General features: G+C 42.1%; 1 protein-coding gene across 8 annotated transcripts in view; it reads left to right on the top strand.

Annotated features, from left to right (window-relative positions):
• DGKG (diacylglycerol kinase gamma) overlaps positions 1-25,549 on the top strand; it is a 211,808-nt gene that overhangs the window by 23,325 nt on the left and 162,934 nt on the right. For 6 of the 8 annotated variants that reach the window (XR_007136006.1, XM_047788419.1, XM_047788407.1 and 3 more), the window contains exon 2: positions 21,414-21,724. The exons of 1 other annotated variant lie outside the window; for it this stretch is intronic. Coding sequence is in view for 6 of the 7 variants with exons in the window: in XM_047788419.1 (XP_047644375.1) it covers positions 21,658-21,724 (67 nt within the window). In the remaining variant the exon portion in view is untranslated. Of the gene's footprint in view, positions 1-16,243; positions 16,388-21,413; positions 21,725-25,549 lie in introns of all 8 variants that reach the window. One more of the 8 variants, XM_047788399.1, reaches the window with a different exon arrangement.

Below are 25,549 nucleotides of genomic sequence, written 5' to 3'. Positions count from 1 at the left end.
TGTAAAGTTGGTTTGGTGGTGCTAAACTCTTTTAGCTTTTGCTTGTCTTTAAAACCTTTGACCTCTCCATTAAATCTTAATAAAAGATTTGCTGAGTAGAGTATTCTTGATTGTAGGTTTTTCCCTTTCAGCACTTTAAATATATCATGCCACTCCCTTCTGCCTGCAGACTTTCTGCTGAAAAGGCAGCTTATAGCCTTTTGGGAGTTCCCTTGTATGTAATTCATAGCTTTTTTCCTTGTTGCTTTTAATACTCTCTCTTTGTCTTTAATTTTTGCTATTTTAATTACAGCGTGTCTTTGTGTGGTCCTCTTTGGGTTGATTCTGTTTGGAACTCTGTGTCACTTGGACCTGGATGTCTGTTTTCTTTCTAGTGTAGGGAAGTTTTCAGCTATTATGTCTTCAAATATGTTCTCTGCCCCTTTGTCTCTCTTCTCTTTCTGGGACACCTATGTGGTGAATGTTAGTATACTTAATGTTATTCCAAAGGTCTCTTTAACTGAGCTCATTTCTTTTTATTCTTTTCTCTTTTTTTCTGTTCACTTACTCTGTCTTCCAGCTCGCAGATCCATTCCTCTTATCATTTAATCTGCCGATCCCTTCAAGTATATTTTTCATTTTGGTTATGTGTTCTTCATCTCTGCTCTGCTCTTCTTTACATTTTTAACTCTTTATTAAAAACTTCTAACTCCTCACTCTGTTCATCAATCCTTCTCTCAAGTTATTTGAACATATTTACAATTATTATCTTGAATTCTATCCTTCTGAGGTTTGCTTTTATTCCTTTGTTTTGAATATATTCCTCTCTTGCTTTATTTTACCTAATTTGCTGTTTTTATTTCTGTGTATCTTTGTAGGTTGGTTATATTTCTCAATATAAAAGCCTTAGAAAAGTAGCCTTTTGTAGGAGACAATCTATGTGTCCCAGCAGCTAACTCACCTCTGGTCACTAGAGCTATATGCTCTAAGGGGGTTCCCTGCTTAGGCTGTGTGGGTCTTTCTGTTGTGATGGAATGACTACTGTGTGTAGTCTGGTAGGTGTGGCTGGCTGGTTGCCAGGTCCTGCTTTGTCCACTGGTGGGTGGGGCAGGGTCCTGAGGAAGTTATCTGTGGGGCCCTGGGGAAGAGTCCCAGGACTAGTGCTGGCCCACTGGTGGGCAGAGGCAGATTCAGGAATGGGTGGTTATGGAGCTGAGATCCTGAATCTAGTGTTTATCTGCTAGTGGGCAGGGCTAGTTCATGACATGGCTTACCCTGATGTCCTAGGATTCCAAACTGATGTCAGCCTGCTGATGGGTGGGCTGTGTCCTGGTATGATAGGCAACAGGGTTGTGGTGGTCCTGGGGCTAGTGCCCACCCACTGGTGGAGGAGGCCAGGTCCTGGGGCTAGTAGCAGCTCAGCAATATTCAAGGCTAAGTCCTGTGACCTCTAGTGGATAGAGTTAGCCCTGGGACAGCTATGGGCTTAGGGGATCTTAAGGCAGCAGGCCTGTTGATAGGTGGGGGTGTGTCTTTCCCCAGCTGGTTGTTTGGCCTGTACTGGTGCTGAAAGGCTGGTGGGCAGGCCTGAGCCCCTGCACTAATAAGCTAGAAGGAGAATTCCAAAATGGCACCACTGTCTATGTGATGGAACAAGCCCTCCACCAGTTTCTGGAGATAAGCTGCCACCAGTGTCTGTGTCCCTGAGATGAGCTCCAGTTTCCTCCTGCCTCTCTGAACAGCTCTCCAAGACCAGTAGGTTGGTCTTATCCAGCCTCCTTTCAGATTACAACTTCAGTCCTGGGTCCCAGACTATGTGAGATTTTGTGTGCACTTTTTAAGAGTGGAGTCTCTATTTCCCACAACCCTCTGGCTCTCCTGAAAATAAACCCCACTGGCCTTCAAAGCCAAAAATTCTGGAGGCTCACCTTCTTGGCACAAAAGTCTCAGGCTGTGGAGCTCAGTGTGCAGTTTATACCTCTTGCTCCTTGGGGAAAACTTCTGCAGTAGTAATTATCCTCCCAGGGGTATGGTTCTTGACTATGCATCTCTGCCCTCCATCCTGTCTCATTGTGGTTCCCTCTTCATATCTTTAGTTGTAAAAGATCTCTTCTGCTAGTCTTATGTTTTTTCTCATCAATAGTTGCTCTGTAAATAATCATAAATTTGGTGGCCCATGGGAAGAGATGAGCTCAGGATCTTCCTACTTCACTGTCTTGGCCACTACCTCAAAAATCCATAGTTACTTTTTTAAGATGAGCTTATAGAAGTAAAATTATACAGAAATGTATGCTTTGAGGCAATTGATATGTAGTGCTATTTTGACTAATTTACTTCAATACCAGCAGTGTTGGAGAGTTTCTATTTTCTTGCTTTCTTACCAATAAGAATGTCACCTATTTTTAAATTGTTAACAACTTGATAAGGAGGCAATAATGTCTTATTACTGCTTCTATCCAATGAAGTATGATTTAAATGAGTATAGAAATAAATGACATTTAGTATAGCCTAAAATGATGACACCAGATACTATTTAGCAAGAGCAAAGAATTAGTGTCTAATATTTCTGGAAGGAAAATAGAGTTGATTTTAGAATGAACCTTAAGTATTACTTATTCCACTCTCTGCAATTATCAGACAAGGAATTTGAGATCTAGAGGGTAGAACTGATTTGCTCAAAGTCACCTACTACTAAATATCAGAACCAGAGTTGCACCTGAGGGCTCCAGGTCACACCATTCCACCTTCTCTGATTTGCTTGGGAAATGAATGTGTCTTTCTTCTCAGTTTCCAAAACCCCATTAGTCTGTAGTGTTTCTGAATCTGAGCCACCTATGAAATGTTTTAGATTTTGTGCTTTTATTCAAATTAGAATATTTACAATTATTATAAATATGCTTGTATTTTTTGATGACCGTCTTATGCTAAGCATTGCCATATGATTACTGTGCCCCTGTTATCTTTGTATCGCATAGCATAATGGTGAAGAACGACCCCCAGAGTAGGATTATCTGAATTCAAATCTTCTATTTATCAGTTCATAGCTACATGACCTAGGACAAGTTACTTAACTCTCTGCACTTTAGTGTTCTCATCTTTAAAAACCTCCTAGGGCTGTTCGTATAAATTTCTTAGGACAGTCTGGCATGTTGTAAAGGTCAGCTGTTATTAATAAGGTGTTTTTCAAACTGGGGCCTAGAAACCTCTGGGTGGAGGGGGCCGTCCAGGGACGGATTGGCAGGGGTCAGCATAAGGTGTAGCCACTTGCCTAGGTGCTGTTGTCCATGGTGCTGAATCATTGTTTTTTAGTTACCCGAAGGACACTGTTGCTCTATGGAGTTGGTGGAGGAAGAGGCACATGACTGCCCACCATACACTAATCTTGTCTTCCTGAAATGAACCATAAAATTGATCCTCAGGCAGTCTAAAATCTAGAAATAATATTAATAATATTCCACGTCTGACAGCCAGCACAGATGGTGGGAAAGTATGGGCTTTGCATCAGGCAGACATGGGTTTAAATAATGGCTCAGCTCCTTGCAAGGAGTCTGATCCCAGATACAGGGACATAATAACACATACCTTGAAAGATTATTTTTAAGATCATATTAATGTGAAGAAGGCATTAGATACTCAATAAATAGCAGCTGTTGTTTAGATTGTTATGGGAAGCAGGAAGTGGGAAGAAGGAAAAGAAAAGGAGACTTAGAGAATGGAAGATGGAGGGTGGTGCATAGCAGAGGGAGAGGCAGCAGAACACAAGAGGTTCATGAAGTGGATAAGACTCACAGGCCAGTTCACCACAAATTCCTCCGGGGCCACAGGATCTTTGCAAACTGAATGTGGTTTCACATATTTCCAAACTTGAGGTTGTCTCTTTGATGTGGTTTTTGTTGTGGTTGTTGTTAACACACACACAAGCATACACCATACCACTGCCTCTACACTGCCTAGCATTTTCACAGTGTTGTCTTTTTCTAGTCCTGACCGAGCCCCATACTCCTGTCTTGGGGTGTCTCTTCTGTGACAATTCCATTTCTGACACAGGGATGTACTGTGGCATGACTAGGGCTCTCATTTTCTCACCTTCTCAGGCTTTCCTGCTTGTTGGATTTTACCCTTCACTTTATGGTGGGAAAGGCCTATTATCTGTTCTGTAAAATATCACAGAGGAAATATGAAACATAGATCCAGATGGTAAAGAAAAGAAAATTCTTCAGGGAATATAAGTCACCACGTGAGAGTTTTAGGAGCTATGCAGGATAATGGGCATCTGGCAGTCTGGTGGCTCTGGCTTCCCTGTAATGTTTTCCTGCTTCAGGAAAGTGGAACTGACTTGAGAGACCCAGAATCTGTGTGTTTTAGAGCCCCCGTAAAGGAGAAGGAATAGTCTCAGGTATTCCAAGCTTCTCTTCTTAGTTCTGTCCCTTACAGTAATGTAAAGCAGTGCTTGTAAACACTGGCCTGCATCAGAACCCCCAGGGCTCAATAAAACCCATTGCAGGGCCACCCTGAATTTCTGTAGATATGAAGTGGGTTCTGAGATTTTGCTTTTCTTACATGCTCCTGGTTGATGCCAGTACTGCTGGTGCGACGACATTTGACTTGTTATGATTCTCATAAAACATTGTACAAATCATTCTCATACCAACCCTGTGAAACATATTACTACTATTATTATTCCCATTTAGAGATGAAGAACACTGTTTTAATGTCACATCGTTCTAAGTAGTCAAGCCAAGATTTGAATTCTGCTCTAATTCCAGTGCCAGCCTTGTGGTTGATCCTTTGAGAAGGCTTCCTGACACTGGACGTGAGTCAGAGGTTCATGAAGGAGGCCTCCTCTCATGAGCTTTTGTCAGCGCCTCAGCTCCGGAGTCCAGAATCAGACCATAGTGTTGCTATCTACAGCCCCACTTCTTTAGCAGTTCACTGTAGTGCCCCTACAGTCAGAGCCAAGTGACCATTCTCTCACATTTCTGAGAACAGTTAAAGATGGCCTCGGGGCAAGAACAATTTTTTTTAAGGCTCGTGTTTTACCTCAAACTTGCTGCACATTTTGCATCCTGTTCCATTCTCAGTTCTTGTTTAATATCATGTAGATTTCCAGGTGCATGCCAAGAGTTTTTCCTCTGACTTCTAATTTACCTTCCAGTTTGATGATGAGGGTTTAAGTGCTCCAGAGTTGGTTTATTGATGGTTTTAGCACTTAGCACAGGGCTGACACTTAGATACTCAATATATATTCATCCAGAGGTATTATGGTGGAAGAAAGACCATGGGCTTTGGATCCAAACAGACTTGAGTTCAAGTCTGGTTTGTTTTGTTTTCCTCAGAACAAAAATAAATTTTAATTTATTGATGGAGTTCCCATTGTGCTCATCAGTAATGAACCCGACTAGTATCCATGAGGACACAGGTTCGATCCCTGGCCTTGCTTAGTGGGTTAAAGGTCTGGCATTGCCATGAGCTATGGTGCAGGTCGCAGACTCAGCTTAGATCTGGTGTTTCTGTAGCTATGGTATAGGGCGGCAGCTACAGCTCCAGTTCAACCCCTAGCCTGGGAACTTCCATGTGCCTTGGTGTGGCCCTAAAAAAAAAAAAAAAAAAAAAAAAATTCTTTATTTAAAAGTGCAACAGTGAACAGGGTCCTTTGAAGAACATTTTCCAAGTCAAATGACTGAGGTGACAGAGCGTTCACCGCTTAAGTGGTGATAACCCTGGGATGTAAACACTCCCCAGTCTGACACTGCCTGCTTGTGGCAAAGGCAGCCTCTCAAGTAGCAGGGCTCAGCTTGACCCAGGAGACTGTACCCCTCTCCTGGAGACCATCCCCCTGCACCTGGACAGTTCAGTCCAGCCTGACATTTTCACAACTCCACCAGCACAGTGCTTCTACTTTCACTGGGAGGTCACTACTGCAATGCAAAGTCCTGAAATGTACAAGTCCTTTCTGAATTCTTATGGGTAGCATGCAAGTCCAAGACTTATTTTATGTTTGTGTAAGGCCTCTATGCTGGTAATTTACTAAATGAATTATTAGGGATTACTCATATTTGCTATTCATGAACTCCAATTAGATCATTACCAAGTTCCCCAGGGGTTCTAATTCAGTTATCTGTGAAGTCAGGCTGCTTCTAAATGCTCAGCAACTACTGTCTCCCTCAGTCAGATGGTTAGACTCCTGTGACCTGGGGGAAAGTGACTCTTATTATTGCAATGTCAGACTTGTTTTGAGTCTCTTGTGTGTTCAGCTACTGCTATTCTTGCTTTTTAATTAGAAATGATAGTTCATTTAACTTCATCATTATCGCATTAGGTTGTGGAGGATATTTGGTTAACCCAACAGCATGCAGTGATAAATATTTGCATCAAAGGTATTTCTGACCTATAATTTTCCAATTACTAGATTTTAAGACATGAACAAGTTGCAGTTCAAGCATGAATCATGCATATTCTCTTGCTAAACAGATATATATGTAATATGAACCCAAAAGTCCTTCTTTAGTTGTTTTGGTTATTTATGTCTGCATAAATAACTAACCTAAAAATGTAGTGGCTCAACAGTCACATTTTATTATTCTGCATGATTCTATGCATCAGGAATTCAAGCAGGGCTCAGCAGAGACAGCTTATCTCTGCTCCACATCATGTCTGCTGAAGCTGTAAACTGCAAAGTGGCTCTTATCTTCCATGTCTAGCCCTGCAGGCTAGGGGGATTTACATGACTGTGTGCTGGCTGAATGGCTTGACTGGGAGATCTTATGGTGGGGGGCTTCCGATTGTCATCATCAACTGGGTTGCTCAATTCTCCTCAATGATGCTAGGCCTCCCTCTCTCCACGTGGTCTCTCCGAGATCTCTCCAGGAGGGCAGCTGAATTCTGACATGGCAGTTCAGTGCTTCTAAGAACACAAAAGTGGAATCTGCCAAGCCTTCGGGCTTAGGCCTAACATTGACACATCATCACTTCTGCTGCAAGTTAAAGAAAGACACAGGCACAGCCCAGACTCATGGGGAAGAGACTAAAAAGGGCATGAAATATCAGGAGGCATGGTTTTTGGAAACCATTGATGTTACAGACTATGACAAAAGTGAGTTCAATGATGAATTCAAGCAACTTAAATAGCCCCTAACATACTGTCAGGTTAAGCATAATAAAGTGACTATTATATGTTTATATATTATAGTTTATAGTTATGAAGTTATAAGTTGTTATTTTAATGTTGATATATACAATGATTCATGGTTTTTATTGTAAAGTAAGTGACTCAGGACTAATATTATCAACAATTTTACATCAACCAGTATGTTTTGTTCCTCTCCAGTTCTTTGTTATCACCCAGTTTTTCTACTGGCAAGTACAAACAGGTATAGTAGGATCTTTTGCTCCACACAAATGGTCTCAATCAAAAAAAAGTCAAGAACCACCTTTTTAGTGGTCAAGAAATAAACCCTTAGAACCCTCCTACATTGTTGGTGGGAACAGAAATTGGTATAACCACTATGGAAAACAGTGTCTAAATTCCTCAGAAAACTAAATATAGAACTACCATGTGATCCACCAATCCCACTCCTGGGCATATATCTGGAAAAAACTTTCATTCAAAAAGATACATGCACCTGTATGCTCATAGCAATACTATTCACGGCAGCTAAGATATGGAAACAACCTAAATGTCCATCAACAGAAGAATGGATTAAGAAGATGTGGGACAGATACACAATGGAGTACTACTTGGTCATAAAAAAGAATGAAATAATGTCATTCACAGCAACAAGGATGCAACTGGAGATTCTCATACTAAGTGAAGTAAGTCCAAAAGAGAAAGACAAATACCATATTATACCACTTGTATGTGGAACCTAAAATTTGGCACAAGGGAACCTGTCTATAGAACAGAAACAAATTCATGGACATAGAGAACAGACTTGTGATTGCCAAGGTGGATGGGGAGGGAGTGGGATGGACTGGGAGTTTAGGGTTAATAGATGTAAACTATTAGATTTAATTACAATAGATGAGCAATGAGGTCCTGCTGTATAGCCCAGGGAACTATATCTAATCACTTGTGATAGACCATGATAAAAGATAATATGAGAAAGATAATGTACGGCTGTGTCACTTTGCTGTACAGAAATTGACACAACATTATAAATCAACTATAATAAAAATTTTTTTAAAAGATTTGTGGCTAGAGGTACCAAGTTGGCATGGCACTGTTTCCACCCTGAGGGGGCTCAGAGTCTCACAGGGAAGAGTGGACAAGTACACTGTAGTGTGGTAAGTGCCATAATGGAGAAAAGCCCAAGGAGCTAGTGGAGAGCCAAGAAGATATGTCCAGCCCAGGCAATTAAAGGAGGCTTCTTAGAGTAAGTGATACTTGAACTGAACTCCAAATGCTGCAGAGGTGATGAAGAATCAGCAAGAACAAAAGCCCAAGAATGGGGACAATTATTAAGATGTAACTTGTCACATGTCTGGAAGAGAGAGGGGTTCTTTCTAGTTCTTAGTGATTTTTTAAAAACTATGCTCAGTATGAGTTTGTTATAAATCATCAGATGCATATAAATAGGCTCCCCCAGGCTGATGCTATATTCATGAATTAATGTTTTTATGAGCGCAAAGATGAGATGAAGAGGTGTTTGTTCCTGGATAATTGGGTATGGCTGATTCATTCCAATGAATAGAGAGACCTGGGGTGCAATTCAATACCCATTGAATTTGCCGTCTTTCCTCTGACTTGTGATTTGCATGCTGACATCTGTACAGAACAAATAGAGTTTGAGCCAGTATATGAAATTGCAGAGCTAGAAATTCTGTTAGAAACCATTATTCCCACCCCCTTATTTTTAGACAAGGAAACTGAGGCCAACAAGGAAGCTGAAGCAAGTGTTCAGAGTACCATAGCTATAGGGACATAAGACATTCTTCTCCCACACAAGCCTGACAATATCCAATCTGAGTGTTATTTAGAAGATCCTATTAGATCTTTTTCTGTCTGCAAAGATGTTCAGAGTGGTAATAAGAAGATGGTTCACCGTGTAAAGAACCTCCGAGGGTGGAGTGATTGGGTGGGCTGCTGAAAAGGAAATACTGAGTGATGTCAGCTGGAGCAAGCCCACCTGAGTGGTAGTTGTCATCTCTATCAGAGGGCAGAAAACCAGAAGGGACCGTCATGTGGGAGCATGGTCAGCAGTTACCGTCTGGGCAGTCAGGCAGTGTTTCAGGCCCCAAACTCTTCCTGATGGAAATAAGGAATGGTACAATTTTTTCTGCTATGCAGCCAAGCACTAAGCTACAATGGAACAGCAATGACAATAGGAGTATTTGTTATTGCAACATATACCTCTTTACCATGTTATTCCTTCTTAACAACTTCAGGAATGTTTTTCCACCTACCTTATGCCTGCTAAAGACACATTCAATGGCCCCAAGAGTTCTCTCTACATACATGTACCACCACTCTTACCAGCTTGTGCATTAATTATTCAGGTGTCTCTCTCCCATGATTCTGTCAGTTAATACAATAGGGAAATATAGAGGATCCCTGTGCTCTATGGGAACACAGCTGGAAGAATGGCTTGGTTTTGCCCAAAGATTTCAAAAAAGCAATGGAAAAGAAGTGACCTTTAATCTGGAGCCGGACATACAAGCAGTGGTTTGTTATGGGAAGGAAGGAGTAAAGGGAATTCCAGGTAGGTTAAAGCCATGGTGTGTTTGTCAATTCATTACTCACTGTTTATGAGATCCTGCCACGCACCAAGTACTTTGCTGCGATCCAGGAGTACACAATAGGTTGATTTGGCTGGAACGGGGAGCATGTGGGGCAGGAGGTCTTTGGAATAAGGATGGGGAGGTGAACTGTACCACAGATAGAGGATCTTCTGGAACTGGCTAAAGAATTTGCCTTTTATCATGCAGGCCAAGTGAGGCTTCCAAAGAGTTTTAAGTAAGTATATGCTGGAGTCAAATTTGGCTCTAAATGAGGAGGATATTAATGAACAGATATGAAATGATTCATGGGATATATTGATAAGTGAATAACAATAATGTGCAAAATACAGTCCACAGTATGCTACCTTTTGTGTGATAAAGAAGGGGAAATAAGAAAATGTCCATGTATCTGCTTACTGATGTGAAAATAAATACGAAGGAGAAGCTAGAAACTAAAGAGTGGGTGGGAATAAGATGGAAAGGAGGGGGATGGGAACAGAGAAAAGGGAATGAGGGAAAGTAAGGCTTCTCTAAAGATACCTTTTTATACAGTTCTGACTTTTGAAACCATACTAAAAAAGAATCTGTGGGAATGGAGAAAAAACCTATGGTGAAATACAAACAGGAGCGAGTGGGAGTGGAAAAGAACTAACCTAAGTAACTTTTGAAAATGGTGTTTTAAAGATGCACTATTGGCTAAGACAAAGAAACTATAAATAAATCTTAAACTCTGTTTTTCAGAGATGTGGCTAGCACTTCTGAGATTATTCTCTGTATATTTTAGGACTGAGAAAATAAGTATATTGTAGATAATGGAAACAGTTTTTTGGAAGAGGGAGTTTAACAGTATGAGATGAGAGGCAGCTACCATTGACACTGTAGTGTATGATTATGAACTTGGGGTGTTTAACATGGGTAGAAAGATAGATAGCCAGAGATGAGATGTATGTGTATATACATGATACTTCCCAGCTCTGTCCCTGATAGGGACTGGAAGCAGTGACACTTCAGTAGCAATGAGTACATGTAGTACCCAGATCTTGGTTTCAAATACTGTTCTCCACTAAAAGGAATCAGGGCTCTTTGGAAAAATGACTGATTTCAGGCTAGTACTGAGGAAGCATAGTATGAGCTTGACACATTTTGTAGTACCAGGAAAAAAAAGATGTGATCAAACAATGATAGCAATATGTCTAAAGAACAAGGAATCACCTTGAATGAGCTTGTACTGGCCAAATCTGGGACAATTTGAGAATCAAAACAAGTAATGATGGTAACGGATTATAACCCATTGAATAAGGTAAGAATCCATGAATATAAATAAATATATGTAAATACACATTTATACTTATGTGTTTATTATATTTTCATATAAACATAAATTTATAATAATTTATAGTATAAGAAAAATATAGTAAAGTAATAAAGAAGGAAAAGTTCTTCCTCACAGTAGAATCCCAACTAATAAATATAGAAGGGAGGATGGAATTGGAAATTCACTATCATAGTAATAATCCAGGCAAGAACCTTCAGTGGGTGCTAAAACTAGTGGATAAAAGTAATTTTGTAATTACTTTTATCCAGAAGAGGATAAGATCAAGTTCAGAAATCTATGCACAGTGACTTTGCAACCAACTCCTGTCAGCTGATTGTTTAAGTTGTATTGCTAAGTGTTGTATTTGCAATAGGATGATGATAATAATGTGTAGTAGGCATTATGCTAGGTAGAATTTGGGGGGGGGTTGTTTTTATATATATTAACTCACTCAATCCCAACACTAACCCCGTGAGATTTTCTATTTGTTATTACCATTTTTTTTTCTTTTTGTCTTTTTGCCATTTCTTGAGCCACTCCCGCAGCATATGGAGGTTCCCAGGCTAGGGGTCTAATCGGAGCTGAGCTGCCAGCCTACCCCAGAGCCACAGTGATGTGGGATCCGAGCCGCTTCTGCAACCTACACCACAGCTCACAGCAACGCCGGATTGTTAACCCACTGAGCAAGGGCAGGAATCAAACCCGCAACCTCATGGTTCCTAGTCGGATTCGTTAACCACTGCGCCACGAGGGGAACTCCGTTATTACCATTTTTCAGATGAGGAAACCAAGGTTCAAGAAGTGAAAAACTTAGAGTTCCCTGGTGGCTCAGCAGGTTAAGGATCTAGTGTTGTCATTGCTATGGCTCAGGTCACTGCTGTGGTGCAAGTTCAGTCCCTGGCCCTGGAAATTCTAGATGCCATGGGTGCAACCAAAGAAAGAAAGAGAAAGAAAGAAATGAAAAATTTGTCTAAAGTCAGAAATCTCATAAGAAGCAAAGACAGGATTTAAATCCCCTGCCTTTTGATTTCAAGTTCTTTGGAGATCTATCATGTAGTGTGTCTCTGGGTCCTCTTAGAGTTTTCAGCTTCTCAAAGTATGCAGAATGACAAGATAAGAAATGCATCCTTAAACAAGAGCATGGCAGGGGGGCACTGTCTTTCTCCTCATGATGTTTGCTAACATCTTGCCTCATTTTCCTCATCTAAAAACAAGGAAGGCAGTGCTTAATTTACATGGTTGTTATGAGGACTAAATTAGATAATGTATGTAAAGCATATAGCACAGTGTAAAATAAGTGTCCAGCAGCAGTGTTAATACCAGTTGCAATGCTCAATTCCCTTGTATGGTGGAAGATATTTCTAAAGGTCTTGTTTTCAGACTGAACTGATAATCAAAGGCCAGATCATAAAGAGTTTTGCATATCATGAAAAGAAGATTATGTTTTATTCTATAGGCAAGAGAAACCACTGAAGAATTTTGTTACTGGGAAAGATGTGATTTGGTTGACAATTTAGAGCAGCCAAGGGGAAGAATGCAAAACCCAGGGCAGGCAGCCCAGCAGAAGGCTGTAGTCAGAGACAAGGCAAAAGAAGATAAGGGTCTGAGTTAACAAACCAACTGGCATGAGGAAGAGGAGGGAACACACAATGGACTCTTATACTGGTGCTTGGGTTTGGCAGGAGAGAAAGGGTAAAGAGCTTAGGCTTAGCCTCAGGCCTCTGGCCTGAGTATTGATTGGCTCCTCTTGATTGTGACCAGAATACAAAAGAGGAGCAGGTTTGGAGCATGGGAAGGAGCTGATTCAGGGTAGTTTGGGGACATATAAGGGAGTCACAGTAGATAGTTGGATATGCAGATCTGGATTGAGGAGAGGATGCAGGGCTGGAACAGCATGCCTGGGCATCATTGGAGCTGTAGGGGTGGGTGAGATCCCTCAGAGAAGGGCTGAGGATATGCTTTTGGAAAACCCAGTATTTAACCAGGGCAAAAGAAGAAGAAGTGGACACTAGAGAGAAACACTCAGAAAGATAAGCATTTCCAGGGGATTGTTTTCTGCCAAGGCCAAGGCTGCAGAGAGCAAATAAAGCAAGGAAGGCCTGAAAGGTGCCTGTTGGATTTGACAATTGGGCCATGGTTTTGACTTTAAAAATAAAAAAACAGCCAGATATTTTTAAACAAAAATGGGTTTGTTCAGGAATAGCAGAGGAATTGCAATTTGGAACAAGCAAACTATAGCAAAAGCCATAGCTAAGCCCCATAAACGAAGGAGAGGAATGTTATTTTATAGGGAAAAAAGAGTAAGTTGGGAGAGGGTGTTTTGAACAAAAGTCCATTGGGGAAAAGTGAGAGTTCAGGCCAGTTACGGTTACTCATTGGTAGAGTTGCAAGGGTAGTTGATTTCTTGTAGGAGATGCAATGTGCCTCTTTTCCCATTGGGCCTGATTGAAGATTCTTTCCCATTGATGAGTCTTCTGTTGAGGTCTATAATTGACGATTCCTTCTGCGGTTGATATCAGTATTACAGTGTGAGAGCTTCCCCATTTGTCCTCCCAACTCCATGTTGGTGAGGTTTCCCTTTATTAATTTTCACATTTCCCTCTTTTGATCAAGACATTTCTCCAAAAGTGTTACTGATCAAGAGTCAGCTTTTCTTAGTTTATTGGCCTGTTGTTTCTTGGTGCCAGGAAGGATCTTTCCTGGGTGTCATGCCCCATGTTAGAGGGAAGTTGTACAGATTGGAAACTTATCAAGGTTACATTTAAGTCACAAGAAGGATGGAAGGGAGAACCCTCAAGCGCTTCCCATCTGTAGTTCATACTTATCAAGATCATAAACACTGGGGATCATCTCCTTATCAGGTACATTGTTTTTACAAAGGTTTGACAGGCAACAAGTATAAAATCAAAGTAGCAGGACAATTCCAAATTGTATGATATGTCTAAACTAGAATTATAGGCCTGAACTGAACAAATATTTATTGGCACTTAAGATTTATGGGGGGAAAGTTCTCCCTAGGGAGGTAAATCTGGAGTCATGTATGCCTTCTGGAAGTCCCCACTCAAAGCAGCCATGAAGGCAAAATCGAATAGTGAATACAGCAAGAGCACACTCAAATTGAAAGAATTAACTGACTGCATTCAGGAAGATACTGTGTAGGAAAAAAGCATGAAACAATAACTGATGAACTCTTAACAAAGACAGCAAAACTTGAGAGGCTTTTTTTATTCTTTTTATGGCCTCACCTGCAGCATATGGAAGTTCCCAGGCTATAGGGGTTGAATCAGAGCTGCAGCTGCTGACCTACACCGCAGCCATAGCAATGCCATATCCAAGTCACATCTGTGAGCTATGCTACAGTTTGTGGCAGTGACAGATTCCTAACCTACTGAGTGAGGCCACGGATCCCCACAGACACCATGTCAGGTTCTTAACCCGCTCAGCCACAGTAAGACCTCTGAGAGACATTTTAAAACAGTAGTGTTACCTCGAACTGTTCGGAGCTAACTTTATCAGTAATACAGCCTGTAACATTGTAAATTCAGAGACTATGAATTTGGATAAGGATCCAGAATCAGCTAATAGTCCAGATAAATAGACTTCTGTGAATTTTGAACCCCTTCCAGCATGCCTGGTACGGAGATCTTGGGAAAGCTATCACATCAGATGTCACCTTCAATTTCAGGAAATCTGATGGCGTGAGGTCCAGTCTGGTTTTGGTGCTTTCTTTAGATTTGTCACACAGATACAAGAGTCTATTCCCTGGAGTTTGGTGGCACAAAGGTTAATTAGCAGGATCTGATAGAGCACTTCAGTGAGGTTGAGGAGGGTACATCTGGAGGTGTCTTTTCCAATAGATGAAATCTCAGGGTTGCAAGGTGTGATACTTAAGGTCTTCATTTCCTAGGAGCACACTATGAGAAGATTGCTCTAACCAAAGCATTGTTTTTTGGGTGTTTTTGTTTTTGTTTTTTTGTCTTTTTGTCATTTCTTGGGCCGCTCCCGTGGCATATGGAGGTTCCCAGGTTAGGGGGTCTAATCGGAGCTATAGCTGCCGGCCTATACCAGAGCCTCAGCAATGCAGGATCTGAGCCGCATCTGCGACCTACACCACAGCTCATGGCAACACCGGATCCTTAACCACTGAGCAAGGCCAGGGATCGAACCCGCAACCTCATGGTTCCTAGTCGGATTCGTTAACCACTGAGCCATGACAGGATCTCCAAAGCATTGTTATTTTTAATAGAAGCAATTAGGGCTTTACAGTATTGAAGTATATCTCCTTTTATCAGCTGTGGATGAAAAGAGGCAGAGGACAAGTACACTAGACATCATGTGACCATTTTAGAGGGTGAGAGTTGATGAGTTCCAAAGGTATGGATCTGAGATTTAGGAGGACAAGTAGCAATGCTTTTGGCCAAGGTATTTGGAGGAGGTCTACACATTTTGTCAGTTGAGTCTTAATAATGCTTGTAGTTCACTTGACCAAATCTAAGCATTGAAGATTGTCAGCATGTTGAAAGAGTTATAAACCTGGCTTGGAGGCACAGACTTGTTGAAGTACCTGGCCAGTAAGATGGGTTCCTCAATCACTCTGAAGTTCAAGAGGGGTTCCCCCAGGAAGGGATAATCACTTTTAGCAGAATTTTAGTCACATAGGAAGCAGCAGCCTGTCTATAAGGTAAAGCTTTTGTCCAGTGAGAGAACATACAAACCACAACTAAAATGCGTTTATATCCATGAGACAGGGGAAGTTGTACAAAACCCATTTGCCAATTTGGGAATGGTTCATTAGGCAATTCAAAATGTCTGAGAGTTGTAAGAGCAAGTTTCCCTGGATTGTGTTTTGGATGGATGGAACAAGTGAAGTAGGCACTTTTTGCAGCTTTAATAATTGTTGTCCATTGGTTCATGAATGCTGTTATTTTGTCAGTGGATCAACGGCTTAATACATGTACAGTGGTAAGTAGTGGGAATTTTAGAATTTCTGGTAAGATTGAATAGTCGTTTGGCCCAAACCAGAGTTGTCCTTTTTCATCAAGCCAATAGTTATTAGATGTCCAATATTGTTTTTCCTTTTCTGGGTTCAGTTGTTGGAGTATCTTTAGTCAGCTTTTCCAAATTGTCACCTGGGTCCAAATCCAGTCCTTGTTCTGAGATCAGGTACCCTAAATATTGACCCTGAATTTGAATAAATGGCTTTTTTTTTCCGATATTTTATGTCCCTTCAAGGCCGAAAGTTCTAACAGGTGAATGCTGTCTTCCTGGAAGAGGCTTGAGAGGGGAGCAGAGGGGCAGATTGTCTACAAACGCTAACAAAGTACAGCCTGCAGAAAACTTTGTGTCATCAAAACCAGCTTTCCATATTTGTGAAAAGTAAGAGGGACTTTTTCTGAAATCCTGGAGCACTACTGTCCAAATATATTGCCTTTCTTCCCAAGGGAAAGGGAAAGGGTATTGGCTAGCCTTATCAACTGAAATACTAAAGACTGCACTGAGTAAATCAATTACAGTGAAAATTTTGCTTTCATTGGGAGTGGATGTCAGTAGTGTGTGGTGGTTAGGGGGACAACAGTGTCGAGAGATAGCAATGTTCTTATTGCCTATATGTCCTGAATGAACCTCCATGCAAGGCCATTGGGTTTTCTCACAGGTAAAACAGGGATATTATAGGGGCTAGTACAGAGGATAATGAGGCTCTGAGCATCGTGACCTTCTGTTATGGCTTGATGCCTTGAAGGGCTTCTTTATTTACAGTGTATTGATTAATTCTTGGGAGAGGTTTTGAGAGATATTTTTAAATCTTGATGGGAGGTGCACTGTGGGTTGTGCCAATATCAGCTGAAGATTTTGCCCAAAAAGGAGAGTAGCTGATTCAGTAGGGACAAATGATGTGTCTTTAGACTCAATTACAGTGCCATCAGAAATGTAGCAAATAAAAGGTGCTGAGGAGTCATTTAATTCTTGTGGTTGGCTATTTTGATTGCTACTGTCAAGTTCTAGAAATATTTCTTTTGATTGCTATTGTCAAGTTTAGAAATATTTCACCCTTTTGGGAGAAAGAAATTCCAGCATGATTCTTTTCTAAGAAGTCTCAGCCTAATAAATGAACAAGACCAGAGGAACAAAGGAGAAAAGGATGCATGTCTCTCAAAGGGGCCAAACAAAAGGCAGTAGATTCAGAAACAGGCACCCAACCCACTGAGGTTTATTAGAACCCCCACTGTTTGAATTATTTTAGTGCTCCAAGGCAGAGGCTGCTTAACGGCAGTGGGATTGAGCACCGAGTATAGGTCCGATGTCAGTAAGGACAGAGGAAGATTGATTGCCAATCTGGAGATTGGTTTCTCTGAGCCGATTAAGAGCAGGATCGGGAAGAGCACCTGTAGTTCCTTAGAACTTCATCATTGGGAATTAGGAAGACAGTGGAAAGGCTGGTTTGAAAGCACCTGCAACACATAAGTTTATAACAGTTTTTTCCCAATGCCCTGGCTTTTTGCAATAATAGCAGAAAATAGGAAGTTTTGGGTTTTGTTTAGGGCTTTCATTTGCTGGAGTTGAAAATTAAGAATTTTGGGATTTCTTGCTGTAGCTTAGAGGATTAAGGACCCAACATCATCTCTGTGAGGATGCAGGTTCAATCCCTGGTCTTGCTCAGTGGGTTAAGGATCTGGCATTGCTGCAAGGTGCAGCACAGGTCGCAGATGCAGCTCTGATCTGTTGTTGCTGTACTTTAATTCAACCCCTAGCCCGGGAATTTCCATATGCCGCAGAAATGACCATAAAGAGAAAAAAAATTAAGAATTTTAGCAGTCTTTATTTTAAGTGACTCATCTAGGGTGTGATCAAGCTGATTTGCTAAATTAACTAAATCTGGAGTGGACATAATTTCCCTTTACATCCTGATCCTTTTAACTAAAAGAGAAAGATCCTGGTACAACCCATTAATAAACATAGAATTAAAGACTACCTGAGTGGATTCAACATCTGAAGGAAGAGCAGAATTTTCTTTGGGAACAATCTGAAGTCAATTGTAATAGTCATGAACAGGTTCATCAGATTTTTCTGTGCAAGTCTGAATTTTGTTCCCACCAATAGGCTTAGAAAAAGCTACTGAAGTTGCTTGGTGGAGCTTTTCAGCAAGTATTCTAGGATCTTGTCAAAAGTTAGGGTCTCCTTTTCACAAATCCTTTTCAGGATGTTGCCATCAGGCAAGTTTCACCCAATATTTGTCCTGACTTCCCCCAATAAGCATGTGGACTCACTGATATAAATCTGAGAAGCCAGGTTGGTAAGTCTGAAGAACTATGTGAAATTCTTCAGCAAACCCAAGAGGGTCTTCAGTTACTTTAGGAAACTCTTTAACTATGGCTTGCAAATTAGCCGTGATCCAGGGAACATAACAAACTTGGAGTTTGTCTGGATCCTCAGAAGACGTAACTTTGAATGGGCAGGTTCTCATTGGCTTAGAGGAGAAGGGAGCGGGGACAGTTCAGGATAAAAGGCAAATTCAGCACGAGAATTAAAATAGGGAAACTGAGGGTGTGAAGGAGGTGAAGACAGTACAGAAAGGAAGAAGTGGGGCCTGAGTGTAAGGGGCTGTATGTGTCTGGGGTCCAAGAAAATGAGGGATGGGAAAGAGAAGCCTTAGAAGCCTTTTTATCTTTCTCTAGCTGTTTGTTTGCCTCAGTTAATTTAGACATTGTATCTTGCAGAGAGGCAATTTTAGATTCCTGATAATATTTGGAAGCCCCAAAATGTCAATCAAAATAGGCATCCCATTCAGTTTTTAAACAATTTTAGAGTCATGGCTGTCCAGTTCAGTTTTAAGAAGAGAAAGTTTGGGTAGTTCAGAAGTTCCCCAAAATGGCCATTGGTGTTCTAGATTACTTTTGGTTAAGTCAGTTCATTTACTTAGAAATGCCCATGAGGCATGACTGCAGTTTTTAAACCTAAAACTAGTCCAGGTCCTAGAAGGTGTGGCTGGAAGAGCACCTTCAAAGCATTTTGATGACTGGAATCCCACTTCTTGGAGGTTTTCTTCCTAGAGCATAAAGAAAAATTTCTGATCAACCCAAGTTCCAAAAGGAATTGGGCCAAATGAGCAGTCTCAGAAAGTTCAAAGCCTTTCAACAGATCTCAAATAAAGCTAACTCAAAACACAGAAACAGAGCTTGAAATCTAGAAGAAATGTACCCTCAAACCCCAGAGTCAGCAAGATAGCAGTGGGCTCTGTGGGTACCAGCACTTGTTTGCTTGCCAGCCTTGGAACTGTTGGGGGTCTTCTTGGATGCCACTTCTGATCACAAAGTAATGTTGGCCTTAAAAATAAAATGGCCAGGAGTTCCCGTCGTGGCGCAGTGGTTAACGAATCCGACTAGGAACCATGAGGTTGCGGGTTCGGTCCCTGCCCTTGCTCAGTGGATTAACGATCCGGCGTTGCGGTGAGCTGTGGTGTAGGTTGCAGACGCGGCTCGGATCCCGAGTTGCTGTGGCTCTGGCGTAGGCTGGTGGCTACAGCTCCGATTCAACCCCTAGCCTGGGAACCTCCATATGCCGCAGGAGCGGCCCAAGAAATAGCAACAACAACAACAACAACAAAGACAAAAGACAAAAATAAATAAATAAATAAATAAATAAAATGGCCAGTCATTTTACCAGCAAAAATGTTTTATTTGGGAATAGCCAAGGAATGCAATTGGGGACAAACAAACTACAGCTTATAGGCAAGTCAGCATACAAAGGAGAGTTATTTTATTGAGAAAAGAGGGAAGGTGAGAAGGAATGTTTTGAATGAAAGTCCAAAAGTCCATTGGAGAAAATTGAGAGTTCAGGGTGGTAACAGCTATTCATTAGTTGAGTTACCGGGGTGGTCAGTTTCTTGTGGGAAATGCAGTACACATCCTTTCCTTTAGCACCTGTGATTCATGACCCTGCTGCTGGGGTCTATAATTGACAATTCCTGCTGTAATTGATCTCTAAGGTACTGCACGAGAGCTCCCCCTTCTGGCCTGCCAACTCCACTTTAGTGAGGTTTCCCTTCATTTTCACAGTGGAAGCCTTGGCAAGAGCAGGTGCCAAGAACAGAATTCAGTTGGCCAGTGGTTTAAGAAGAGAAGTAGAATTTGAATGCACCCAGACATGCAGGCACCTCATTCCTTTGCCATGCATTTCCTCCTGCTGCCGGAGAGCTCCGACTGATGGAAGGCCTTCCTTACAGAAGATCTTATAGAAGTTCTCCCTCCAGCATTTTCCCTCAGCTCCAGTTCAGCCCTCCAGATTCACACCAACCAAGACTGTATGATGCTCCAGAGAAATGTCCAAATCTGCCTCCTCACTGGGTCCTCTCACCTAGCCCCTTCACAATTCCTCATGTGCTCCAGACTCACCTCAAGTTTGACTCTCTACAATAGATCCTCTTTTATTAAAACCGGGCTTGTTCTTTGGTAACGTTGGCCTTTATTTCTCATCCTATTAGGTGGGTGCTTTTCCAACATTTTTTTAACTGCAACCCAGAATAAGAAATGCATTTTACATTATGATAGGAATGCTCATGTATGAATAGCTGACAGGAGGTGCACTCTTATTTTCAATTCCATTGCATTCCATTCTATTCTGTGCTGTTCCATTTTGTTTTCAAATTCTGATCTTGGCCCCCCACTACCCACTAAACTCATCTAATGACTGGTGGTAGGACTGATGGAGCCACTCTGCTAGGAGGTCCTCAAGGAAAAGATGCTAAGTGTTTGTTTGCATCCATCTCCTCCCATCCTCCCTCAGCCTCTGACAACACAGAGGGGCTGGTACCTTTCCCTCTATAGTGATGTTTTTTTTGGTTCTGAGAGGAAAGACATGATGGATTCAAGTCACTAAGATATTAGCCAGCCTTGGGGGTGGGGTAGGGGGGTATTTGAATTTCCAGAGTGACTCCATGACTTCTCGAGGAAGGTCAGCATCTCTAATGGTGGAATTTACAGATCAATGGAGGAGAGATTAGTTTACCTTTCAAATCATGCCTTGTGGGCTTCTGTCCTTATACTTACCCATGAGACATCTGACAGCTTAAGGCATTGTCATGCCTAGAGGATTCCCTCAGGTGACCTTACTGCTACCCCTCATGTGAAAAATTTTAAATTTCAGAATTTTTCAGAGTAGGACTGTAGTACATAGGAGTACAGCTACCTCTTCATGTAAACCACCCAACCCCCACTGCAGCCAGACAGCTGTCTGGACTTGTGCTGGTCTGGTCTGTATGTCCTCTTCTGACTTCCCTGAAGAGACACCCCACCCACTTAAGAATGATTGTCTCCTATAGAGCTTTCAGCAAAGATTATTTTTTATGTAAGCAAAGATGACATGTATTCTAACTCTCATTCACAATATTGTTTCTACTTCTGCCCAGGAAGAGCAAGGATTTCTGAATTTACCTTGATTACAGAAGGATGTTGCCTGAAGAATAGCAGAGGTTTCTCTCCTCCGCTGAAAGGTGCCCACTGCAGCCACAACACTTGGGTCCTCAAGAAATCTCCTGAAGGGCTTTTCCATCGCCTACCTTCCTGCAATGAGCCAGGCCTTCAGCTGGGCCTTGGCTTCAGCCTACTGAACAAAACTCTGTCCCTAGCCTCAAGCGCTCACACCCAGGAAAGATGAATGAGGAACGGTGGGTCTCCCTCACTCCAGAAGAATTCGGCCAACTCCAGAAATATGCAGAATGTGAGTAAAGAGATTGACCCCCAGGGAGTGGGATTTCCTCTTGGTTGGGAGAGATTCTTGGAGAGCAGAGTAGTAGAGTCATTGCAAAGCACAGAGAATGAGATCAGACCTGACAGCTTATATCTCCTTGTAAAAATCAAATTTGTGTCTTTAAAGACACAATTACCTTTATGCTCTATAAATGACCCATGAAATTTGGATATGCAGGGAAGAAAAATAAAGAAAGGTTAAAAATCACAGCTAAACTCTATGAACACTTCAAGTTCCCAAATATTCCTTTTTTTTAAAAGCCTGCTTCTTTCACCTAATATTTTAAGTATTTTCTCAGGTCATCAAAACTTCTGTATACTGTAATTTGTGAAGGGCTGCAGGCTGCATGGCTACAATGTTACTCAATCATTTGCTTTAATATACTCTTATATTCGGACCCAATGCCTTCTCACAGTAGGATTCAGGATTCTGGTGTGTGTCTCTTTCTTGACTTTGTTCTGAAAAGCCTGGGCTTTTACATGGGGCACTTGGTTTTACTAGTTGCACCTAGGAACAATTTCAGTGCATGAAGACACAGTAGTGGCAAGGCCCTTAGCTGTGCTCCCTACAGGCCACTCCCAATCCTGACTGTGATAGGAATCTGCCCAGACTGACCGCTGTACTCTGCACACACAGTGTCTATCAGGATTGTGCAATGGCATCGATTTTTACAGAGCCCTTTGTCTTGCAATGCCGCACTGCCAACCCCACCCTGTTGTTCTAACCCCTATCCTTTCACATTACTTTTCCTGGTGGCTTTTGTATGTTACTAGGCCTATAGTACATTGACCTGACCTACAGAGCTTGCCCAGGTCATCCTCCAAATGCCCTTCAGGCAGCCTGCCCCCCTCCCACAGGGCAAGCAGCCCTTCCACAGCAGTGGTCTGAGAGTTGGGGCCAGGCTCAGTGCCAGCTCTGGCTCTTGTTCTCTGTGATGTGACAGCCCTTCACATCCTCCCCACCCCAAGCCCCCAGCCTCCTGGAGGTTGTCTTCTGCAGAATGAGAGGTCAGACTGACAGTCTCTCCCTCTGGTCCCTTCAGGCTTAACACCTCATGACCCACGCGCCCCCCTTGTAGGGCTACTATCCCATCTCTCCCTCATACTCTGGAGCACACAGCCTCCTGTCTGACTGCAGTAGGTTTAAAGAAATTCTGCAATGTATTGACAAGGAGCAAGGAATCACCCTCCAGGGTAAACTCCGTCTAATTCAGCCTACTCCATGGGTCAGCAAAGTACGAGGCCCTGTCAGGGATGAAAAAGAAGCTCAGGGAAAAGCCTTAGGTTGAGGAATCAGAATCTTGTTAGGGAGTCAGAAATATGCTTGTGACACAAGCAGAGAACAGGTTTAAGGCAGCAGGAAACACCTGTGGCAGCACACAAATGAGAAGGGAATTTAGAGCTGGAGGAAATTGATGGAAGCAGCAAAGAACAGTAGAAAGCTTCCTAGTTCTGAAGGCCAGCAGTCCAGAGTCAAGGTGTCAGCAGGGTTGGTTCCCTCTGAGGGCTGCAAGGGAAGGCCTATTTCCTCAGCTTGTAGAGGATCGTCTTTTCCTGTATGTTTCACATGGTGCTCTCTCTGTGAGCAAATTCCCCTTCTTATATGGACACAGTCAAATTGGATTGGACCCACCCAACCCTAATATAACCTCATTTTATTTATTTATTTATTTATTTTTGTCCCTTTTTTTTTTTTTTTTTTTTTTGTCTTTGTAGGACCGCACTCTCAGCATATGGAGGTTCCCAGGCTAGGGGTCAAATCGGAGCTGTAGCCTCCAGCCTACGCCACAGCCACAGCAACACTGGGTCCAAGCCAATTCTGCAATCTGCACCACAGCTCACAGCAACGCCAGATCCTTAATCCACTGAGGGGGGCCAAGGATCGAACCTGAGTCCTCATGGATGCTAGTCAAGTTCGTTAACTGCTGAGTCATCCCGGTTAACTCCAGTATGACCTCATTTTAACTAATTACCTCTGCAGTGACCCTATTTCCAAATAAAGTCACACTCTGAGATACTGGGGCATTAGGACTTTAACACATAAATGTGCAGGGGAGTTCTCATTGTGGCTCAGCGTTCTCTTGAATTTTCCAAATGTGTCAAAGCAGTCAAGGAGGTAGAGGTAAAAAGAAACCAAAGTATTTGGTAGGAAATGGCTCCTTTGTGGTCTTTTTTCCAAGCACCAGCATTGTCCATCTCTGACCCATCCTTATTCTGCCTGTATCCCAGGACTGGACAAGGTGTTCTGGTACCATTGTTCTAACAGGAAAGGAAAAAAAAAATACAATTCTTGGAAAATGATCAATCCTCAGAGGAAAACCTGAAAAAGGCACTTCTACCAATTTTAGACATATTCTGGCATTCAGTCAGATTGCATTGCCATAGCAACTGCTCTCCCCTAGCCACAAAAACAGGAGCTTTACAATAGTGGGATAACTGAAGAAAACAGCCTAAAAACTGAAAACTTTCTCAGTGGAGTTCCAGGTAGGAGAGACCAAGAATTTCCAGACAAGAGGATTTTGGTATGTTCTGTTTAAGTAGAATAAACCGAGCATCTTCTCTAGTGGCCTTCTAGAGGAGAAAAGCCTTGTTAAACTGACCTTGGAGATAAAATATATATTTACTATACACACTCACAGTTGACACTAAGCTTAATGTGAATTAGAACTGTAAAGTGCTTGTCAAAAAGACAATGAGAGGGGTTCCTGTAGTGGTTCAGTGGAACTGAATCCAACTAGCATCCGTGAGGACGCAGGTTCAGTCCCTGACTTCGCTCAGTGGGTTAAGGATCCAGTGTCACCATGGGCTGTGGTGTAGGTCACAGATGCAACTTGGAACTTGCATTGTTGTGGCTTGTGGCTCTGATTCGACCCCTAGCCTGGGAACTTCCTTCCAAATGCCGTGGTTGTGGCCCTAAAAAGACAAAAAAAGGGGGGGGGGATATTAAGACATTTTTCTTAAAAAGTAAAAACCAGTACAAAAATTTTGAAAGTGGAAAGATGAAATTTTAAGCTACTCATGATCCTGTCTCCCAGTGATAACCACGACTCGTATGTTTGTGTATAAAGATTAAAATAAACATACACCTACACACATATATATAAATATATATATATATATATATATATATATATATATATATATATATACACACACATTTAAAAACAAACATGCTAGGCTATTTTGCATGGTATTTTCTTCACCCTAACAATATGTTACAGTTGTCTATTGCTGGATCAAAACAACTTCACAGCTTGATCATTTAACACAACCATTTTATTTTTATTTATTTGTCTTTTTGCCTTTTCTAGGGCTGCTCCCGCAGCATATAGAAGTTCCCAGGCTAGGGGTCTAATTGGAGATGTAGCCGCCAGCCTACACCACAGCCACAGCAACACGGGATCTGAGCCATGTCTACAATCTACACCACAGCTCACAGCAACACCGGATCCTTAACCCACTGAGCAAGGCCAGGGATTGAACCTGTAACCTCATGGTTCCTAGTCAGATTCATTAACCACTGAGCCACCACAGGAACTCCAACACAACCATTTTAAATGGTCTTTACCATTCTATGGCTTAGGCGTCTCTACAAGACCCAGCAGAATGACTAGGTCTGCTCCACAGTGTTCAGGGCTGCAGGTGGGATGCATCACGTGACCCATTCACTCACACATTGTCACCCTAGTGCTCCTCCCAGGGAGTCTGTCCCTCCAAGTGCCTCTTCGTGACCCAGGGCCTCTCCGTGTGGCCTCTCTTGCCAGCAGGGTAGCCACGCCCTTGGACATGTGGCTCA

The sequence above is a fragment of the Phacochoerus africanus genome, chromosome 1 (assembly GCF_016906955.1).
Source record: "Phacochoerus africanus isolate WHEZ1 chromosome 1, ROS_Pafr_v1, whole genome shotgun sequence".
Taxonomy (NCBI): domain Eukaryota; kingdom Metazoa; phylum Chordata; class Mammalia; order Artiodactyla; family Suidae; genus Phacochoerus; species Phacochoerus africanus.
The sequence above is the reverse complement of the archived record's forward strand: the minus strand, read 5'-3'. Positions and strand labels throughout refer to the sequence as shown.